This window comes from Hirundo rustica, chromosome 15 (assembly GCF_015227805.2).
Source record: "Hirundo rustica isolate bHirRus1 chromosome 15, bHirRus1.pri.v3, whole genome shotgun sequence".
NCBI classification, from domain to species: domain Eukaryota; kingdom Metazoa; phylum Chordata; class Aves; order Passeriformes; family Hirundinidae; genus Hirundo; species Hirundo rustica.
The window spans coordinates 2,645,279-2,663,717 of record NC_053464.1 but is presented as its reverse complement, the minus strand read 5'-3'; the positions used below and the strand labels follow the sequence as shown (position 1 = coordinate 2,663,717).

The 18,439-nt window shown below is 49.0% G+C and overlaps 1 protein-coding gene across 2 annotated transcripts; it reads left to right on the top strand.

The window, feature by feature from the left end:
- Positions 1 to 168: 168 nt before the first annotated feature.
- NAA60 (N-alpha-acetyltransferase 60, NatF catalytic subunit) lies at positions 169 to 18,045 on the top strand. 2 transcript variants are annotated; one of them, XM_058422555.1, is made up of 6 exons: positions 169 to 355; positions 11,215 to 11,330; positions 12,466 to 12,595; positions 13,719 to 13,815; positions 15,920 to 17,070; positions 17,455 to 18,045. In XM_058422555.1, the coding sequence occupies exons 2-5, from the start codon at positions 11,221 to 11,223 to the stop codon at positions 16,177 to 16,179; spliced, it is 597 nt and encodes a 198-aa protein (XP_058278538.1). In that variant the 5' UTR covers positions 169 to 355; positions 11,215 to 11,220; the 3' UTR covers positions 16,180 to 17,070; positions 17,455 to 18,045. The 2 variants fall into 2 exon arrangements, with proteins under 2 accessions (XP_058278538.1, XP_058278539.1); XM_058422556.1 differs by lacking the exon at positions 169 to 355 and adding an exon at positions 1,762 to 1,888.
- The last annotated feature ends 394 nt before the right edge of the window (positions 18,046 to 18,439 follow it).

Here is an 18,439-nt window from a genome sequence, read left to right as displayed (position 1 = left end):
CTCCTATTCCTTTGAAGGACTGAGGGAAACTTCCGGCCAGGTGACCCAGGGGCGTGACCAGCCCCATCTCCTGTTTCCCAAGCGCCTGCGCTCAAGGACACTCCTTTAATTACCGCTCCCTTAATTACGGAGCGCGGTCCCCGCTCGGTGCCGCCCACGTGGCCTCAGAGGACCGGCGCGTCTCCGTGCGCATGCGCTGCGCTCGCGGTCACGTGTCCCGCCGCCAGCCAATGGGAAGGCGCGTTACTGCGCGGTGCCCCGGTTGAGGAAGTGCTGCCGGTGTCGGTGCCCGGCGCTTCTCTGTCCGGTTCCGCCTCCCGGGATGTGCTGAGGGCGCGTCCGCCGCCCCTCCCAGGTGAGCGGGGAGGAGTTTGGGGTAGGGGGTCTCTGCGATGGGTAAGGGGGCCGGCGTTGCCGTGGCGATTTCGTCCGGGACGGGCCCGGCGCAGTCGCCATGGCAACCCCGGCTCCCCCCGCCCTTAGCGGCTCCGGGGCCTTCAGGACGCGCTCCTGTCCTTCCCCAAAACCGGAGAATTCCGTGCCGCTGTTGTCGCCTGCGTCCGTTTCCTGCTCCGCGGGCGAGTTCCCCGCGGGAGGGCCGGGCTGTGTCGCGGGTGGCCGGATCCGGCTGCTCCCCCGCGGCGAGAGCCGAGTTGCTCGCGTTTGCTCGGGTTCGTTTGTTGACGCCTGGGCGTTTCTGAGGGCTGTGTTGAGGCCACCGGCATTGCTGTATCCACCCAGGAGCTAAAACGCATCTTGGACAATCCATTCTTGATTACAGGCATCAGATTGTTGTCGTATCCCACTGCAAGCTGTCTAAATGTGTTACCTGTGTTGAGTTTGAACTCGACCTGCTCTGTACCTGTGGGTTTATCCCGATTTTGTTGTGCTACAGCAGCTCCCAGCCCTTCCTGGGTGAGCTCCTGAACCTCGGCCGCGCTTCCTTCCCCTCGGGCGTTTCATTGAGACACACGGAAGCGTTAAATATCAAACCAGACTCTTTAGAGATGGGTCTTTTCTCCTCTGTTCTGACAATTCCCTGTGCCCTCCTTTGCTTCTGGGCCACAAATGTGCTCAGGGAACTCACTGAGAGCGTGGATGCTTTTCCCCCTTGCAGTGGTCAACGCAAATTGGAAATGTTTGCATTCCTTCGAGCTGCGTCCTTTTTTTTTTTTTTTAATCTACCAGCTTTTACAGTTTTACTTGGCTTTTGCCATTGTGGGAGCTTTCTGCAGCTGCCAATAACTTTAGATTTTACCATCCTGGGAATCTGTGCCCTGTACCAAAGGATCATCAGCCAGTTTTGTTGTGTGTCTATTCCTCTCTTCTCCCATCTAGTTATTATCAACCTGCTGAATGGACTCTCTTTTCACTGGGATTCATCCTAGATGATTTTAGTCTAATTAATTTTGTAATTAGTTTCTTCTAATCTGCCACAGCCTCTCCTTTGTCCAGGTGAGTATCCCCAGAAGTCTTTATGGAGGACACTTGCTGGGAGCATTCTGGGAGCACTAGAGCATGGTGTGTTTTCAGCTTATCCAAAATAGTCTGTTGGAATAAACTCTAGCAAGGTGTCTCACAAGTGAGGTGGAAAAAGCAAACCAAAAAAACCCCCAGAACCCCAACTGCTGTGTCTGTCCCGGTGCGTGATAATTAACGTGTGAGCTCATTTACGAGACAAACCTGAGCAGCCTCCCTCCCTCAGAAGCAGTGACAGGGGTCAGGCCTTTAAAGCACAAGGTTTTCTCTTGCAGGTTACAAAGCAGTTCTGTTAAACTGCTCTAATTAGTGTTTGCACACCTGGTGGCAGAGGAAGAAGCATCCAGAGGATGTTTTGCTCTCTGAAGTTGCTGCTGTTTCTCTCAGCAGGTTGTTTGATGTGCTTAAGGTAAATTGACTTCTCGTGTCCGACCAGTTGGAAAGTGGCTGTCCTGTAAATGCCTCTTAAAACCTCTGGCATTCTTAATTTTCACTTCTTTTCTAAACCAATATCAATCATCCAGACTCCTGGTATCCAGACTGGAGCTGGATGTGATGAAACATTGTGGGAACTGCAGTAGAATTCAAAAAAAAAGGTCTTTAGCCAAAGAGCCTTTGACAGAGCGTGTGCATTTCTTTTTATTTACAAAGTCTGGTGCTTCTCTCATATCTGGAGTTATTTCTTTCCCACTGAGGATGATCTTTATTTGCATGTGGGGATGAGGTTTTTTGGGGGGTGTTATGAGTACAGGGTTGGGCCAGTGTGGTTTGAGTCAGAGCCTGTCAGCTGATGGGAGCTGGTCCTGCCACCCCAAAAGCCACTCTCTCATTTCCTGCCTATTTTCCACCTTCCTGGCTCCCACCCCAGCCCCTCCCAGTGTCATTTATGGAGTGAGCAGGTGAAACTGTGGTTGCAAAGTCTGACGCTGGGTGCCAGTGCTGCTGTAAATACCTGTGGAATTACAGGTGCAGGGATTACAGCTCCTGGCAGAGCTGATTCAGAATTCCTGCTAGCTCTGCCTTCCTGCTGATCACACACTGCTGGGCTGGAGGCAGCCCCGGATCACGGACAGGGATTCCCTTCAGTGACGTGGTCAGGGGCTTTTAAAGAACCAGTTTGGCTTCAGCTGTTCAGAGTGACAGCAGAAAAAGATCTGCCTTGGCTGAGCACCTCATCTACAAACTTGGAAGCCAAGTGCTATCCAAAATCGTTCTCAGAGTGTGATCACTCCCACCTTCCTGGTTTTTAACCAGTCACAGCATGTCTGGTGGCTTAATGCAGAGCGTTGCAAAAAGACTTTGAGCTTCACGTCTTGCTCTGTGTTCCCCCAGCCACTTTCTTCCCTGCAGAGAGGTGGGAACAGGAGCTGCTCCGTTTTCCAACATTAGCTTTTAATTAAGTTTTTTATTTCTGCTTCTCAACTTATTGCTGTGGCTGTCAGAGCAGACACCTAATCCTAGAATCCATTTTAAATTTTATTAGTTTAAAACAGCAGCAGTGGAGTTTTTGAGTTGAACCCAAGTGTCTCATGCTTGGAAAACTGCTGAAAAAGGAAAAGGAGCCATTTTGGCTCAAATTTTAAAGTGGGGATCTTGGAGAGGTGTTAAGTTTGGGGCACTTGTCTGACCAGAGAGGAAGGAATGTTCTTTTCAAGCTTTTTCAAAATTTAGTTTATTTATTTATTTATTTGTTATTGTTTGCAGTAACCTCAGAAAAGTTGTGCTGGTGTCTTCTGTGAGGGTGCAGGTGGAGGGGCTGGGTTTTGTCAGTGCTGCTCCATAATGAGGACAGAGTGTAGGAAATGGAGGCAGCCTCAAATTCCCTTCTCCAGGGGCTTGTAGGATGCATTTCTGGCTGGTTTTTTCAGTCACTACACACATTTCCTGTGTGGCTGTTTATTCTAATTCAGAGAGGGCAGCAGACCTGCAGGTATGATGGATTGTTAGGAGTTTTTTTGTTTGTTTCCTGGAGGAAGCGGTGCCTGTTGGAAACTTGCTGTGTATTAAATCTCCCCTCCAGCGAGGAGCTTGTTGCCAGTGTGCCTCTTCTCTGACCCTTGGGTTTGAGCTCCCCACAGTGCCACTGTCACAAAGCAGATTTTCCCTTCCTCATCTTAACAAGAAAAGATTTAACAGCAAAACCCTCTTAGAGATTCTTGTTTGCCATTCCCCTGAGGAATTGCTGTATCTGGGGCAGCAGGAAGCCAGGCCTTGTGCAGTGTGCTTTAAAGACACTTTATTTGGGGGCTGGCTCCTGTGAAATCCACAGCTCCAGTAATGTTTCCAGAGCTGTAAGGTGAAACAACAGCCCAGAAAGTGACCCACATGCAAAACATTCATGTTTTCTGCTGCTGGGAGTCTGAAGAGTCCAACTCGGAGTGTGAGGAAGATCAGGCGTACGAGTTTAAAAGGATTTTCACTGACAGTAAGTGTTCTTTATTTCTAACAAATAACCACTGCTTGCTACACAGGCAGAACTGCATTTTGCCTTCTCACTTCTTACTGTCCTTTTGTGGACTGTTTCAAATCCTGATCCTTCTTGGCAGGAGGCCAAAGTGTTAATGACAGTGATTCTGGGTGTTTGGCTTGGAGGCTTTCGGTGCTGTGGTGTGCACACCTCGATGCAGGGAGAGTAGAAAATTGTGTGGAGCTGGAGACAAGGCACAAATGTGCTCTTAGAGCAACGTTTTCAGAATTTCAGAGCTGAGGAAAAATACTCTGAGCTGTCTGGTGTGAGCCTTTGGGAGGAGGGCTGATTGCCAGGATGGTTTATGACAGTGCTGCCTCCCTGGCTGTCAGAGATCAAGGTGCTCTGGCCAAGCTCCTGTAGCTGTTCCACACGAGGAGGGTGTAATACCCAATGTACTATCCAACTGACTTGTTTGGTGTATTTGGTGTTAGGTGAGAGTCTGATTTAGCAGGGTGATAATGCTGAAATCCCAGCAGAAGCTTAACACAGTGATGGCAGTGTATGGTTGGATCCAAATCCAGGTGGTGCCTGTTCCTGGTCTCTGTGTGCTCACTGTCAGGGTGCTCAGGAAGGAGTACACAGCTTGAAGCCTGCTTTGCTTCCTTCAAAATTTACTTTTAATTGTCCAGTTTTTATACTTTGGTCTCAGCTGTGTGTATGTTCCTCCCACGTTGGTGTGGTTCTCAGGAAGATGTGATTCTTTATTAATTGGCTCAGGGCACCTGACCATTCACCAGTGCAGATGTCTTATCTCAACCCAAGGTTACCCTCCAGCCTCCCCGGGGCTGAGATGAATTCAGCTTTCTTTACAACACAAGAAAAACTTCCTTTTCCTCAAGCTCACTGGGTTTAGCCCTTCTCCACTGTGGGGTGCTAGTCAAGCACACTGCCCTGCGTGGATTTACTGGACAAGAAAGTCCGGGCACTGACAAACTCCTTTCTCCAGAGTGATGTCCTCGAGAGAATCCCATTAGTGCTTGTGCTGTCTTTGGGGGCAGATGGGATCCACATGGCAGGGCTGGATTAACCTGGTGTGCTCCCCGTGTGGCAGCCTGGGTGCCAGGGTGGGGGCTTGGGGACGGCAGTTTTCTGCACAGAAAGAAGCTGCTATTGAAGGAAGTTAAATATTGAGGAGCTCCAAGTCTTGAGCTGCTGCACACCCCTGAGTGACCTGTGGTCCACGAGGGGCTTTGAGGCTCAGTGCTTTTGATTCTGGTAGAAAAGGCAGAAAAATGTGGATCAAAAGGTGTTCTGGGCCGTTGTAGAGTCACGTAATCGGAGCCTGCTTCCACCCACAGTAATTGTGGTTTTTTCAGACCAAGGCACGGAGTCAGTCATTTTGTCCTAGATTTCTCATTAAGAATCTCACTCATTCCAAGCCTCTGCTCGTGTAGGGAATTAAGTGCTGGCAGTTTTGGGCAGCGCTCCTGTGGGATGTGATGGGTGTACAGGGGTGGAGGTGAGACCGTCACCGAGCAGCGTTCAGCTGTGACCATGAGCTCCAGGCTCTCAGTTTGCATTACAAAGTGGCACTGAGGGGAGCTGTACCTCCTGTACAGCTTTGTGTGCTGCCTGTCCCAGATGAACTCGTGTGGCATTCCTCGAAGCTGCAGGAGCATTGCATGGATAAACAGAGTGCAACAAACGCCCTGTCAGCTGTGCTTGCATTGCACACAGGCAGAGCTGGGGGTGTTGGTGCAGGCAGCACATTTGATGCCCCAGCTTCCTTTAGATCCAAAGGGAACTGGTCTAATTCCACGCAGGGTGAAGAGATTTGCTCCTCACTGATGTTATATGGGCCTAAGCAACCGGATCTAAGTTGGGTTAAACCCAAAGGGTCTTTCCAATCTATATTTTTTCATTATTATTCTATGACCATCCTTGAAGTAGTACCAAGGAGCTGTCAAGCAAAATATTTAAATATCTTAGAAAATTTGGCTTCTGTTGCCTGGATAATGTTGCCCTAAGTCCTGGAAGCACCTCTTTGAGATTCTCAGTAATGAATTCACTGTATTTTGAAATCCAGTTGCACTTTCATTGTATTCAGTGAAAGGAGCTCGGTGACAGAGGTGTCTGTGTGGAACATTCCCTGTGAGACCAGTAACCTGAAAATTAAATGCAGCAGGGAAATCTTTACTGCTTTGTGGAATTAAACTGGTTCAGACTGAATGGTTTAATGTAAATCAAATCCCCAGTCCCAGATGGCACAAGGTAGAGAGACTTATAGCTGTGAAAATTCCTGTTCGTGTTCTGGAAGATAATAGCAGACTTCGTGGCTGTTTTGGGTACTGTGGTACACAGTCACAGCTAAAATCCTGCATTTTGGTAGCTTTAATATTCTCTCTGGGCTTTGTTTGATCCTGTTTACCTACAAGTGAGAGAGGATGCCAAATGTTATTAATTTTTCTTTCCTGGAAATCTTGTGTTACTGCGATCTGAGGAGTGGCCAGATTGCCACTGGAGTTGCAAATGAAGATCTGGTGGTGACACTGGAGCAGCACCTCTAGTGTGAGGGTACCAGGCACAAGGAAATCCCTCTGTGTCCCTGTGTGCAGATCCCCCAGGGAGTGTCTGTCAAGTGAAATGGAGCCACTGTCCTGTCCTGCAGTGCTGGGCAGGAGCTGCCAGGACAGGGACAGCCCCTTCCTGGTGTGTCCTCGGGAGTCATCTGCAGGAACTTAATCTTTTCCTTCTGTGGAAGGAGAGCAGATAATCCTTAATAATCCAGCAGGAGTGTGCTCAAAGTGAACACTCAGAATTCCTGAGGTGAAAATCTTCACCCTGAGTGTTTGAGGAGCTGCCCTGTTTAATGCTGGAGCTGTTGGGACACCAGGCTGCCTGAATTATGGGATCCAGTTATGAACACCCACAGCCTGCCAGGCCTTCTCTTTATTCTTCCCTGCAGCTCTGCTGCTTTCTGTAGGATGAATTGATCTCAATTAGCTTTAAAGTAAAGTAAAAGGTATTGATGAACTTCGATCCAGCTTTGTTTCTGCAAGTGAAGAAGATTCCTTCATGTTGGTTTTTGTGTGAACACTAAATTTGAAGTCAGTACATCCCTTACTGGGAATTAGAGTTGTAAACAATCCTAGTTACTATTTGTATGACTTGAGTCTTAGATTACTTTAGAGAGGCTTTTATTTAGCTAGGAAATTCAGTGATATTTGTTGCTAGATGATAGATTTTTTATTTGGGAATTTAATGAGCTTATCAGCATGGAAGCTAAAGTCAAAGTTAATGACATCTTGTTCACTGGTGAAATCCAACTCATTTTTGCAGGCTGCACAAGGCAGAAACATTGTTAAAACATGTCTAAGGGTGCTAAACAAGGGAAATCTCAACTTGTAGAACCACTTGGCCAGGTTTTTGTAGGTATGGAAGTGCTCAAGAGATTTTCGAACACGCTTAAGCAGCTGCCTGCCAAAGCATCAGGCTTTTTCCTGCATTTGAACATCCTGCTGAATTAAAAGTGCTGGTTCTGTATGGCTGCTTGTCTCTAGAAATGGGATCTTATGTAGATTTTATTTTGATTTTTTGTTTTTTTTTTTTTTTAATACAAGACCTCTAAGAGGGAATGAAAACCTCCTTGAGAAAAGCTTGAGCTGAGGTGTCTTAGCTGTGTAATGTAAATAAACCATTCCTGCACCTGGCTCTAAACAGAACTGCTCCTTCTCGATAGGACCTGGCAGTGCTGGTGGTGGGAATGTCAGTGCCTGTACTCGGCTCCATCATCTGAGTGAGCAGGGACAATTCCTGGAGGCCCAGCCATGGCTTGGGCCAGTGCTGGAGCCAAAGGCTCTGCTGCCTTTTAGACAGAGCTGTGAAATGCTGTTCTTTAACTCGTTATAGCTAGACCTTATCGATGCCAAAGATTTATGACATCATTTATAAACAGGAAGTTCAGGCCTCACAATGTACTTTAATTTAAAATTATGTGTCAAGTTGGCTTATTTAGTAATGCATTTACTATTTCTTTTCATCCAACTTCCATTACTGCTAAATATTTGTCATAAGAATTTCACTGGTTCCTCTGAACTACCCAATACACTTAAGGCCAAAACATTTTGCTAGATTTCAAGAGAGCAAGGCAGAAAACTAGTAAAAATGCTTAAAACCTTTATGCTTTCCTGTCTTTTTGAAATGAATTTCTTATGCATTAACATCTGCAGGTTTTAGGTAAGAAAGGGAATTAAATGCTCAGTTTCTAGTTCTACTTGCTCCTGACTGCAGTATTTTGTAAGAGGATGTCCTCGGAGCTTTTACAAATGTTTATCTGCGCTATCCCTTCATAAGCATGAAATGTTACATAAAATATGAGATGTTGGCTCATTTTCTAATCCTCCTGAGCAAGTGCTTCCTGTTTTGACAGAAGGGTGAGGTCACTGTGCCCCCTGGGAGGGGAGGCAGTGGGCGATGTTGGCCATGTCACCATGTGAACCAAAGGCTGACACCTGAGAAAAAGATATTAAGAGAAATAAGATAACTTCACTTTGGTTTCCCAAAGTGGCCTTGAATTAACCACACGTTCTTGGAGCCTGCATTTGGCTTCACAGTAGCCACCATTTGGTCTCAGAAGTCAGAACTTGTGTTGTCAGAGTTGCTGCCTCTAAACCCTGAAGGCCCTTTTAACTTCCAGGGTTTTGTTTTACACTGATACTGTTTTTGTTTTATTTTGTGCTTTGAAACATGTATCTTGTCCTCTTAAGTTGACTTTAAAAGTGATTCTTCAGTCACTGTGTTGGCTGAGGCTTGAGTTCAGGGCTTTGGCTGTGCTACGGAGCGCATTGCCATGGGCTGTGCCCAAGGCCAGGACCTGTTCTTGGGTGTTCTTCCAGGAATCTCAGAAGACCCAGAGGCTGTCACCTGGGTATGAAGGGAATTGATTTGAGAGATTTCTTCTCTCTTGGTCATAGCAGCCACTTAGCACAGCTCCTCCAGCAGCAGCGATGCCTGGCCAGGGAGGAAGGGGCACAGATCTGCTCTCCTAAACCCCTGTGGCAGGACACGGTGCCCCATGGGTGTCCCAAATGTCCTTTAAATGTGCTGGAGCATCTGGATTGGATCATGTGATGGATGGAGTGAGTCCCTGCAAACGCAACCAGCCGTGGGTGTCTGAATTTCAGGGGAGGGGGATTATCCTGTTCAACTAAACAGTCATGGATTACTGTTTTGAGGCTGGCTCCAGCGACAGGATAATGCGTAATGCTTGCCCAGCTCTGTGAGAATATGGTGTTAAATACACATGGACTAATCCTCACAGGAATGTGTTCTGTGCTGGCTCTGCCTCTCCTGCTGTGCCTGCCCTGCCTTTTCTACTCATTAGCAAAACCATGGCTCCGGCGTGGTGGTTTCGTTTCTCTCTGATTTATTAATGCTGAGAACGGATATTGCCTTACAGGAGCATTGCAACTTTGCAAGAAAAATGATCCTGTGGTGTGGCACAGCTCTGAAATAGCACAGGGCTCAGCAGGGCTGGGCGTGGGACTGGGGTCCACAGCATCCAGAACCAGTGGCGTGGATCAGATGAGCCTCAGCCAGCCAATGTTTGCCTTCAGGGTCCCATGGGGTGAAGCTGAGGCTTCTTAAAAGGTCACCAGCGGCTGGGGGTGGGGAGTGCACTGCCGTGACAGGGAGCAGATTCCAAATCTGGCCTCTGAGGGCTTGAGCCAGTTCTGGGAGTGTAAAAGAAGTTTGAAAGGCAGCAAGGAGTGCAGGCTTTGTAGGTGTTTAATTGTTTTGAAACTGGCAGCTGGACTGTGAGTGCTGTGGGCTGCTCAGTAAACATGCAGCCACAGTCCTAGAACAGGCTGGGAAATAGCTGTGATGCTTTTTAAGGAATTCTTTGGAAAGGAATAAGTGATCCAGTTCAGCACAGTGAATGTAACTGGCAGAGTAGAATCCGACTATGCTGAAGGGAAGGGACCCATCAGGATCAGTGAGTCCGAGTCCTGACCCTGCACAGGATGGGGGAGGAAACCTACCATGTGCTTGAGAGCTTGTCCAAGCAAGTTGAGTAACTTAATAATTTATAATTAATTGCTACATGGTAAGTTTGGCAACTTAAAATTCCCCTAACTGGCAATTGTAACTCCGCCAGTTACAATTTTTGTGTTGAAGCTGCTCAAATGGCATATGCAGTCCAATGAGGAGTGTGTTTAAATGTGTTCCTCCTTGAGCTCTGAGCTTTAAATCAAGAACACTGGAGAGCTGAGCATCCCTTTTCACAGGAGGGCATAGACAAACATTGCTCTGTGCAGCTTTTCCCTTATAACTTAGTGCTTTGAAACCAAGACTTGAAACTCTTAAAACTGGGAAAAGAAAGTAAAAATTGTAAGTCATTTGTTTTTGTTAAGGGCGGTGGTTTTGGTTTTTTTAATTTGCATCCTGGTTTGGTTCTTTTACCTGGGAGGGTCAGAGTGAGAGAGATGAAGGAAACGACTCCTTCTGTCCCCACTAATCTTGTCTGTCCCACGTGGGGCTTTGTCCTGCCTAAAATGTGTTCTCCGGTCATCCATCAGTGCTACAAATGCTTTTACAACCGCTTTAGCTATCACTTCTTCTTTCCCTCTGGTGCTTGTTAAAAAAGGCTGAAGACATTGCAGCAAGTATTCTTTTTGTGCTTAGCAGATCGTGGCAGGGCTATGCAGAAAAGGTGTCCTGGGATTTCTGTATCTGAGCGCTCTGTGCTGGCGGGGAGGAGCTGTGGCACACAGGAATGAGGGGAAGTGAAACTAGATCTCATTTCACCAGCACAGCTTAAACAAAATGGACACATTAAAGAGGTGGAATCCTCTGCATGTACTCACTGGAGATGGCAGGGTTGTGCCAGAGGACTTTCTAAATGTTCCTCTATCAGTGCTTCCTTTTTAAGCTGTTTGTTCAGTTTTGTTTTAACAAAACGTTGGTGCTGCACAGACATTTGAAGAGCTGCGTGTAACATAAGGTACACTTGGCACACTGTTGGCTCATTTAATGGCCTTTTTGGAAGGGCTGGTGGTCACATGCTTCTTGCACACAGAGTCTGTGCTCCCAGGGGTCAGGATGGGGCTGGATGTGGGGATGGGTCAGGCTGAGCCGTGGGCTGGGCTTGCCCCGTGGCCAACACAGCTTTGAGCCCCTTCTCAGGTTAATGTTGGCATGTTTTGCTCCATCTCCTGCAAACTCACTTTCCTGGGAAAAGCAGCTTTATCCATAGCAAGGCCCTGGTGGTGCTGTTGGATGAGACCCCATGTTCCATCATCCTCTCGTGCTTCCTTCCCTTGCAGGCGTGAATGACAGAGGAGGTGCCGCCGAGCGCACTGACGGATGTGAACCTGCGCCTGCTCTGCCACGATGACATAGACACGGTGAAACAGCTCTGCGGAGACTGGTTCCCGATAGAGTACGTGACTGCTGCGGGGTGGCAGCTGGGCACCGTGGGACAAACGGGCTCAGCCTGCACTGCTCCAACTCTGTGCAGCCTCGGGGCTGCTGCCAGGACAGCAGCAGGGTGGGAATCGGTGCGCTGTGGTGGTGGTGTTAAAGGTCCTCTGCTGCCTGTCCTGCAGCGTTACCGGAGTCATCAGAAAGCTCCTGTGTGCGGGTTTTGGCAGGGGAATGGGCTGTGTCAATGAAGGCTGGATCAGCTTCTTGAGAAAGACTGAATGAGATGGGGAAAGGAGGACACCTCCAGGAAAAAGGACAGCATCCCTGTGCCTGTGAAAGGAAGTTGTGTCCTGGAGCGTGGTGCTGGGCCAGCACCCTCAGAACTGGCCTGGAGCTGTAACTGAGGGGCTGCTCTGAATGTCCCAGGGGAACTGAGCAGGACTTCCTTCCAGGATCGCTGCTCCTCCTGTAGGCTGGCTTAAAGCTGATCTCAGCCTGGCCCAGGCCAGCTCCCCACACCCACATTTGGTAAATGCCCGTGACTGCACAAGCACAGGAGCTTTTCTGGGGGACACTGACAGATTTCTGGCCTAAAACATCCAGGGAAACCACAGCTGTAGACTTCATGGGTTTTTAACTTTAGCTTCACAGGAAAGGTTTATAGAGGGTTCTAGCAGATTATAATTAAGACTGAATAAAACATAACAAATCAGCAAAAGCATTCATAATATTTTGAGTTTGTAGATTTCTTTTAAAAGCAAAACGTGCTGAACTCTCACTTGGAAATAAATGAACATATATTAGTTTCCCTTTAGTAGCTGCAGAAGGAGGAGGAAGCTGGAGGCTGGTGGTGTAGGTTTTTTTTTTTCCCTGTCAATATGCAGCACTTTTTTACATGTGTATCAAATTAATGAGATCCTTACTCTCTTAGATGAGGGCAGATGGATCTTGCATTTAAAAATAACTTGCTAAAAATGGATGTGAAACCTCTGAGCAAAGACTATAAAATGAAAAAGTGATTCTCTTAGCAAGGCAGGAGGCCATTACATGATTGAAATGGGGTGCAACAGCTGTTTCCAGTTGAGGAGCATCTCATGCCTGTCCCATGGGCTTTGCATCCACAGACATTCCTGTTTCTGGTTCCTCCCCAGGTACCCTGACTCATGGTACCGAGATATCACTTCCAACAAGAAGTTCTTTTCCCTGGCAGCCACGTACAGAGGCTCCATCGTGGGGATGATAGTGGCAGAGATCAAGAGCAGGACCAAGGTGCACAAAGAGGTGTGTGACTCCCTGGGCTTCAGAGGGACAGAATCCACATCCACCCCCTGCCCTGGGGAATGGGAATGTTTGGGGTGGGGTTTTTCCCTCCCCTATTCAGACATTTGATCCTGAGTTGATGTGAGGAATGAGGCACTTGCTGATTTCCAGCCAATGGAGCAGGGGTGGGTGTGTGGTACCACAGAGGCTCTTCCTGCTGGGGCACGGTTCCATGGGGAGCTGAGGGATCAGATCCTGCAGGCTAATCCCTGGCCAAGGCTGGTATAGGAGCACAAACCTGTGCTGGGTGAGTCACTCTGGTGACTTCTGCAGAAACTTCCCTTTGCACAGTCCCTGTCCGAGCCCTGAGGGGAGATAACCTGTCTGCAGAGAGCTTGGACTTCAGAGATAACAGAGCTTGGAGGCCAGGGGAGACAATCCAGTGCAGCAGGGAGAGAAAGAAGAGATGGTCAGTGAAGACAGCATGGGAGAAGAGCACTAAGAAAAAGCAGGGGCAGTGCAGGGAGTGCTTAATTCAGCTCCTGGAAGGCCCTTGGTGTTGAGGTTAAACAATAATCCCAACATGCACAGGAGCTGAGAGCACAGAGTAGCACATGAGTCTCTTCACCTCAGCTGTCTGGCGTAATCTCAGAGCTCATCAAAGTCAGAAGCTGCATCTTCAGCAACTTCTACAAAAGGCTCTTGTTCCAGCCAAGCTGAAAGCCTAGGATTTCAGGCACTGCTGTGGGCAGTTGGGCCTGTGGAACGTGCTCTTTGTCCTCCCCTGCAGTGCAGGGATCTCCAGCTGACACAGCTCAGGTGCAGCCTGCTGGGTTGATCTAAACACTGCTGGTGACTCCAGAACTGGCACTTTGAATCCTTCTGCTAAAGAAAGCAACCATGTTCTGTCCCTAAGCCCACAAATAATGTACAGAGGTAGGAAATTGCATGGTTCTGCCTCTGGGAGGATGATGTGAAAATAGGAATAGTCCCATGCTTGGATATTTTAACTTCTGTTCCAAAAGCTTCAGCTAAGACTCTTCAGTGAAGAGAAGTTTCCTGCTTTAGCCTTGTTTTTGGGTTCTTGCTTTCTCCTGTGCCTCCCCAAGTACCCTGTTAAATAACCTGTCCTGTCTCTACTCAGGATGGAGATATCCTAGCTTCCAATTTTCCTGTGGACACTCAAGTTGCTTACATCCTAAGTCTTGGAGTGGTGAAGGAGTTCAGAAAACATGGAATAGGTAAGATGCTGCTAAGTGCCAGCTGTTGGGTGTGACTGAAGGAGCTGCAGTATGCCCCTGCAGTATCCCTGTGGGAAAGGCTTACCAAGACTGCTTCCAGCAGCTGGGATAGTGCAGGTGCACTGGGAGGTTTTTACTGGTGTGGGCACAACACAATGCACAAATATTTCCAAAGAGCACAGACCTTTGTCAAACACCAAGAACTCACACTACTGCTGCTGAGAGTGTCTGAAAGTGTAAGAACTTCACCCAGAAGCAGGGTTTGAAATTATTTTCTTTCTGGGTATCAGCAGTCTGACCTCTGAGGCAGAAAACAGAGCTGCTTTTAATCTTTCGGCTTCAACAGATAGAACGAACTGTGAGAAACCCACAAAGGGAACTGGAAAACAGCGTAACTTGTGCCTGAGCAGATCTCAAATGCCCAAGTCAGCTCTGATTGTCTGCTGCCACATGCAGCATTCCTGGAAACCCTGGAGTCAGAAGGGCTTTCCCTCTGTGTAGAGCAGTTGTGTTCTGTCACCAAGTGCTGCCCTTGTGCTGCCGTTTCATGCAAGATGTGGATCCTTGGTCTGCAGAAGGGAATGGGCCGGGTTTGGCAGCGTGAGCCAGGGGTGCACACCTGGAGTCTCTTCAGTGGGTATAACTCAGCACCTCCAAGTCCTCCCTTTTCCCCAGGCATGTTTGGACAGGTATAAACTTAGAGGACACATAAAGAAATGACCAAAGAGTCCTTGGTGAGAGCAGTGTTTAAACTTTCCGTTAGAATGTCACTGCAGAGAATTTTCTGTACAAAAAAGAAAGTGGTAGCACAGAATGATGTTCACAGAGGGTGGTAAAAGAGGTCTTTCTGTAAAATTATGGTGGTTTTCAGTATCCTCTTAATTACCCATCCTAATTTTTTTTTTCCCAGTTCCATCTTGCTGGAATTTTTTCCTTTCAGAGTCAGTATTTCTTGTATCCATTCCATCTGCACAGCATGTTGCCGTGCTCTCTCAAAAACTTTGAGCTTGCACCTGTAGCAACACAACCTAAAAAAAGCAGCTGCTGCTTTTTCTGAGACCTTTCTCTTGAGTTTTTCTGGTGGTGTTTGAAGCTGTAGCCTTTCATGCAGGAGGCTCTTCACTCCAGCCATGCTTCTGAGCACTAAAGCTGTGATTTTCCTCTGATTTTTGTAAAAGGGTTTGGTTTCTCTAGTTCTCTGCTGTTGAACCACAGGACAGCTGGATTTCTGTGAGATAAAAGACTGGAATATCTCATAACAAAATTGAACTGCTCTGTTGTCGATGTCTCAGTGGTTTTTTGGTCTTGGCTGATACAGATTCTCTAAGTGTCAAGAGAACATGAAGTCAGTGCTGTTGACTTCTGCTCTGCAATCCTGTGCGTCCTCCAGGGAGTCCTCCAGCCCTGGGGATTGTGAAACAGCAGCAGCCATCTCCCCCGTGAGTTAGGCTGATTCTTTAGCCTGGTGTTACCACACCTGTGGGGAGAAGTTCCCGTGCAGGTTCTGCTGGGTCCTTCATGCCACATTGAGGTGGTGTGGATGAACTCCCAGCTCTTGTCTCTTGGGGCTGGAGTATCCTCTGACCCTTCTCTGGTTTCTCCTGCTGGCTGCAGCAAATCCAGATTGGATGAGGCTGTCTCCACTCCTCCTTAGAGGGCCTCTTAAAATCCCAGCAGTTCTTAGATTTAGATTCAGGTTCAGCAGACACGATACAATAACCTGCATGAAGTCCTGTTTTGACACTCTACTGTATCAAATGGCTTTAAAAATAAACAAATGTGTGGAGTGGAACTGGTATCATTGAAAATGAGTCACCGACCATCCCCAAAGCCACGAGCTGCTCTGCTGGGGATGGGCGGGCAGTATTGTCAAAGTTCTGCCTCATCCTTGTGATTATTGAGTCAGAGGTTTGTGTCTGTAAAATCTCAGGGTTTGGAAGCTGTGCTCATAGGTGAGCCCATGTATGAACACCATGTAGAAGGTCCTGTGAGAACTGGGTGGGATTTGGGGTCTCCAGGTGTGTGCAGCAATCCCTGGTGCAGGAGGGCTCAGCTGGGCCCCACACACCCTCACACCGAGATCCTGCTGCTTTCCCTTCAACAGGTTCCCTCTTGCTTGAGAGTCTGAAAGATCACATCTCCACCACTGCCCAGGACCACTGCAAAGCCATCTACCTGCACGTGCTCACCACCAACAACACAGCAATAAACTTCTATGAAAACAGAGACTTTAAACAGCACCACTATCTCCCCTATTACTATTCCATCCGAGGGGTCCTCAAAGATGGCTTCACCTACGTCCTGTACATCAACGGCGGGCACCCACCCTGGACAATCTTATATCCTTTCCCTGCAGGCTGCTGAGCAGAGGCCAAACCCTGTTTTGGGTTAACAACAGCAAAGTGTGGGTAGATGTGGGAACTGAAAGCTGCTCAGATGTGGGTTTACTCTGAAATCAGAAGGCAGGTGATAGAGTTATTTGATGCAGGATGGTTGGAGCAAGTTAGATGCCAGTGAGAGTGAGTGCTGCTGTGAGGCCAGAGTGCTGGGTGTGCTTTGGCTTGGAGGGTGCAGGATTTGGCCACCAAGAGGGCAGAGAAACCCTTGGTCTTGCTTCCTGTGGCCTGGGATCCCTTGTGAGTTTGGGCTGGCCTGGATCTCAGCAGGCTGCTCCCACACTGACTTAGGGGGTTTGTTTCAGGTCAAAGGATCATGGAGAAGAAACTTGATCCTTCCTGAGTGTAGCTGGTCAGTTCCAACCTCCCTGGGCAGGTGGATGGGTTGCTATCCTCACAGGATCTTCCGTGGCGTGCAAAGGGAACTGGCAGCTGCTTAGAGGAGGTATTTCCCACACAAGCTGGAGCTGCCATTCCCAAATTGCCATCCTTTACAGGGCAGAGCAGACCTGCTTTTGATAGAAAGGTGGAGGCAGTGATTGCAAGGGGCAGATCTGACTGAGCCCAGCAGCTTCCACTGTGCCAGGGGTCCCTGCAGGCAGGGCGGGTCCAGGAGTGATTTACGTTCTTTGCTAAGTTGCAGTGGAAGTGTTGCTGTCCTTAACAGGTGGCCACTGACTACCTACAGCACATTGGCTCCACACTGGCCAGCCTGAGCCCGTGCTCCATTCCCCAGAGGATCTACAGACAAGCCCAGAGCCTCCTCTGCAGCCTCCTGCCCTGGTCTGGCATTTCTGCCAAGAGCAGCATCGAGTACAGCCGGACAATGTGACAGACTGGGGGTGCACAGGAAGCACAGGTGGGTGCTGGGACAGCTCCCTTCCCTTCCCTGCCACGGCCACTGTTCTGCGACAGCGATGCTGCAGTGAGCTCGTCCTGCTGCTCTGGAAGGTGTCTGGGCATGGTGCTCCAGCCAGCAGCTCAACTCCTGGTTTCACTTGAAGGGAAATTAGTCTCTGACCTTGTTTAGTTGGGTTCCTTGGGAGCCCAAACCCCAACAGCAAGGGAAATGTGCTGTCCCTTTTCCCAGCTGCTGGAGCAGGGTGCAGCACTCCCAGTGCCTGAGCCACAGGAACTGGAAGCCCCATTTGCTGCCAGTGTCTGACATTTCCAGGACAGTGGCTCCCCAGCACACTTTCCCTAAGTGATCCCCTAACACATCTGCCTTCTTTTCTTTCCTTAGGATTGTTTCTCCTTCCACCTGATACCTGGCTCTGCACTGGTTCCAGTGCCCCAGCCCCCGGATGGGACTCCCCGTTCCGCAGGGACTGACCCTCGGTACAGCCTCCCCCTGGGCCCGCGGCCCCGGCTCCCCGCGCGGGCTGGGCGGGCCCGGCTGTGCCACCCCGGTCACCGCTCCGTGCATGTTGCACCGTCCCCTCGCTCCTCCCCACGCTGCGGGGTTCAGCTGCTGCTCCTGCTCCATCCGCAGCTGCTGAGAGCAGCTGAGGGAGGTTCATGGATCTGCACTGAGGAACCATTTACATGAATTGGGAGAGCCTCAGCAGGCCCCGGCTGCCACGACAGTCAGTCTGCCCTTGTTGCTGGGGAAGGGGGGAATGTGAATCATGTTTAGGTCCTGCCACAGCAGCTAGCTGCTGGTGCGTCCTGTGGGTAACTTCCAGGGAGAGCAACTGCCTCGCATGAGAAACTACCCAGCCCCACTAGCCCCCTGGAGTGATGGAAAAAGAAGCATAAAATTCAGGATGCATAAAGTAGAAGGCAGGGAATGAAATTGCTATTTCATAGTGAAATATATATGTATTATACTGTATAGATCTTTCTGCCTTTGTCCAGGATGGAATGTAGCAGGGGAGGGGAGCTGGGAGTGTAGAATCTGGTCCAGAGCCCTTCTTGGCTCCAGGCTGGATTTTGCAGGATCTTGAGGGATGGGATACGTGCAGAGATCACAGCAGCTTTTGCTTGCTGAGGATCCTCCAGCTGCTCAGTGTCGTGCCTTGGGCTGTGGTCTGGGCACCTCTGGGCTGTGCTGGGCAGTCTCTCCTTGGCTGCCCGTGTCCTGGCACTGAGTAGCTCGTGTGCAGCCAGGCCAGGGGCAGCCAAGGATTCCCACGGCAAATCCCCTTTCCCTGGCCAAGGCTCTTCCCCTGCTCGGCACCACATTCCTTTTTCCCACCTCATTTTTAAACTGGGAATGGAGCAGACGG

Excerpts from the sequence above, each read along its gene's own strand:
- NAA60 (XM_058422555.1), top strand. The coding sequence starts at position 11,221 with ATGACAGAGGAGGTGCCGCCGAGCGCACTGACGGATGTGAACCTGCGC. Across the intron at positions 11,331-12,465 it reads GGAGACTGGTTCCCGATAGA|GTACCCTGACTCATGGTACC; the intron begins GTACGTGACTGC and ends GTTCCTCCCCAG. Across the intron at positions 13,816-15,919 it reads GTTCAGAAAACATGGAATAG|GTTCCCTCTTGCTTGAGAGT; the intron begins GTAAGATGCTGC and ends TCCCTTCAACAG.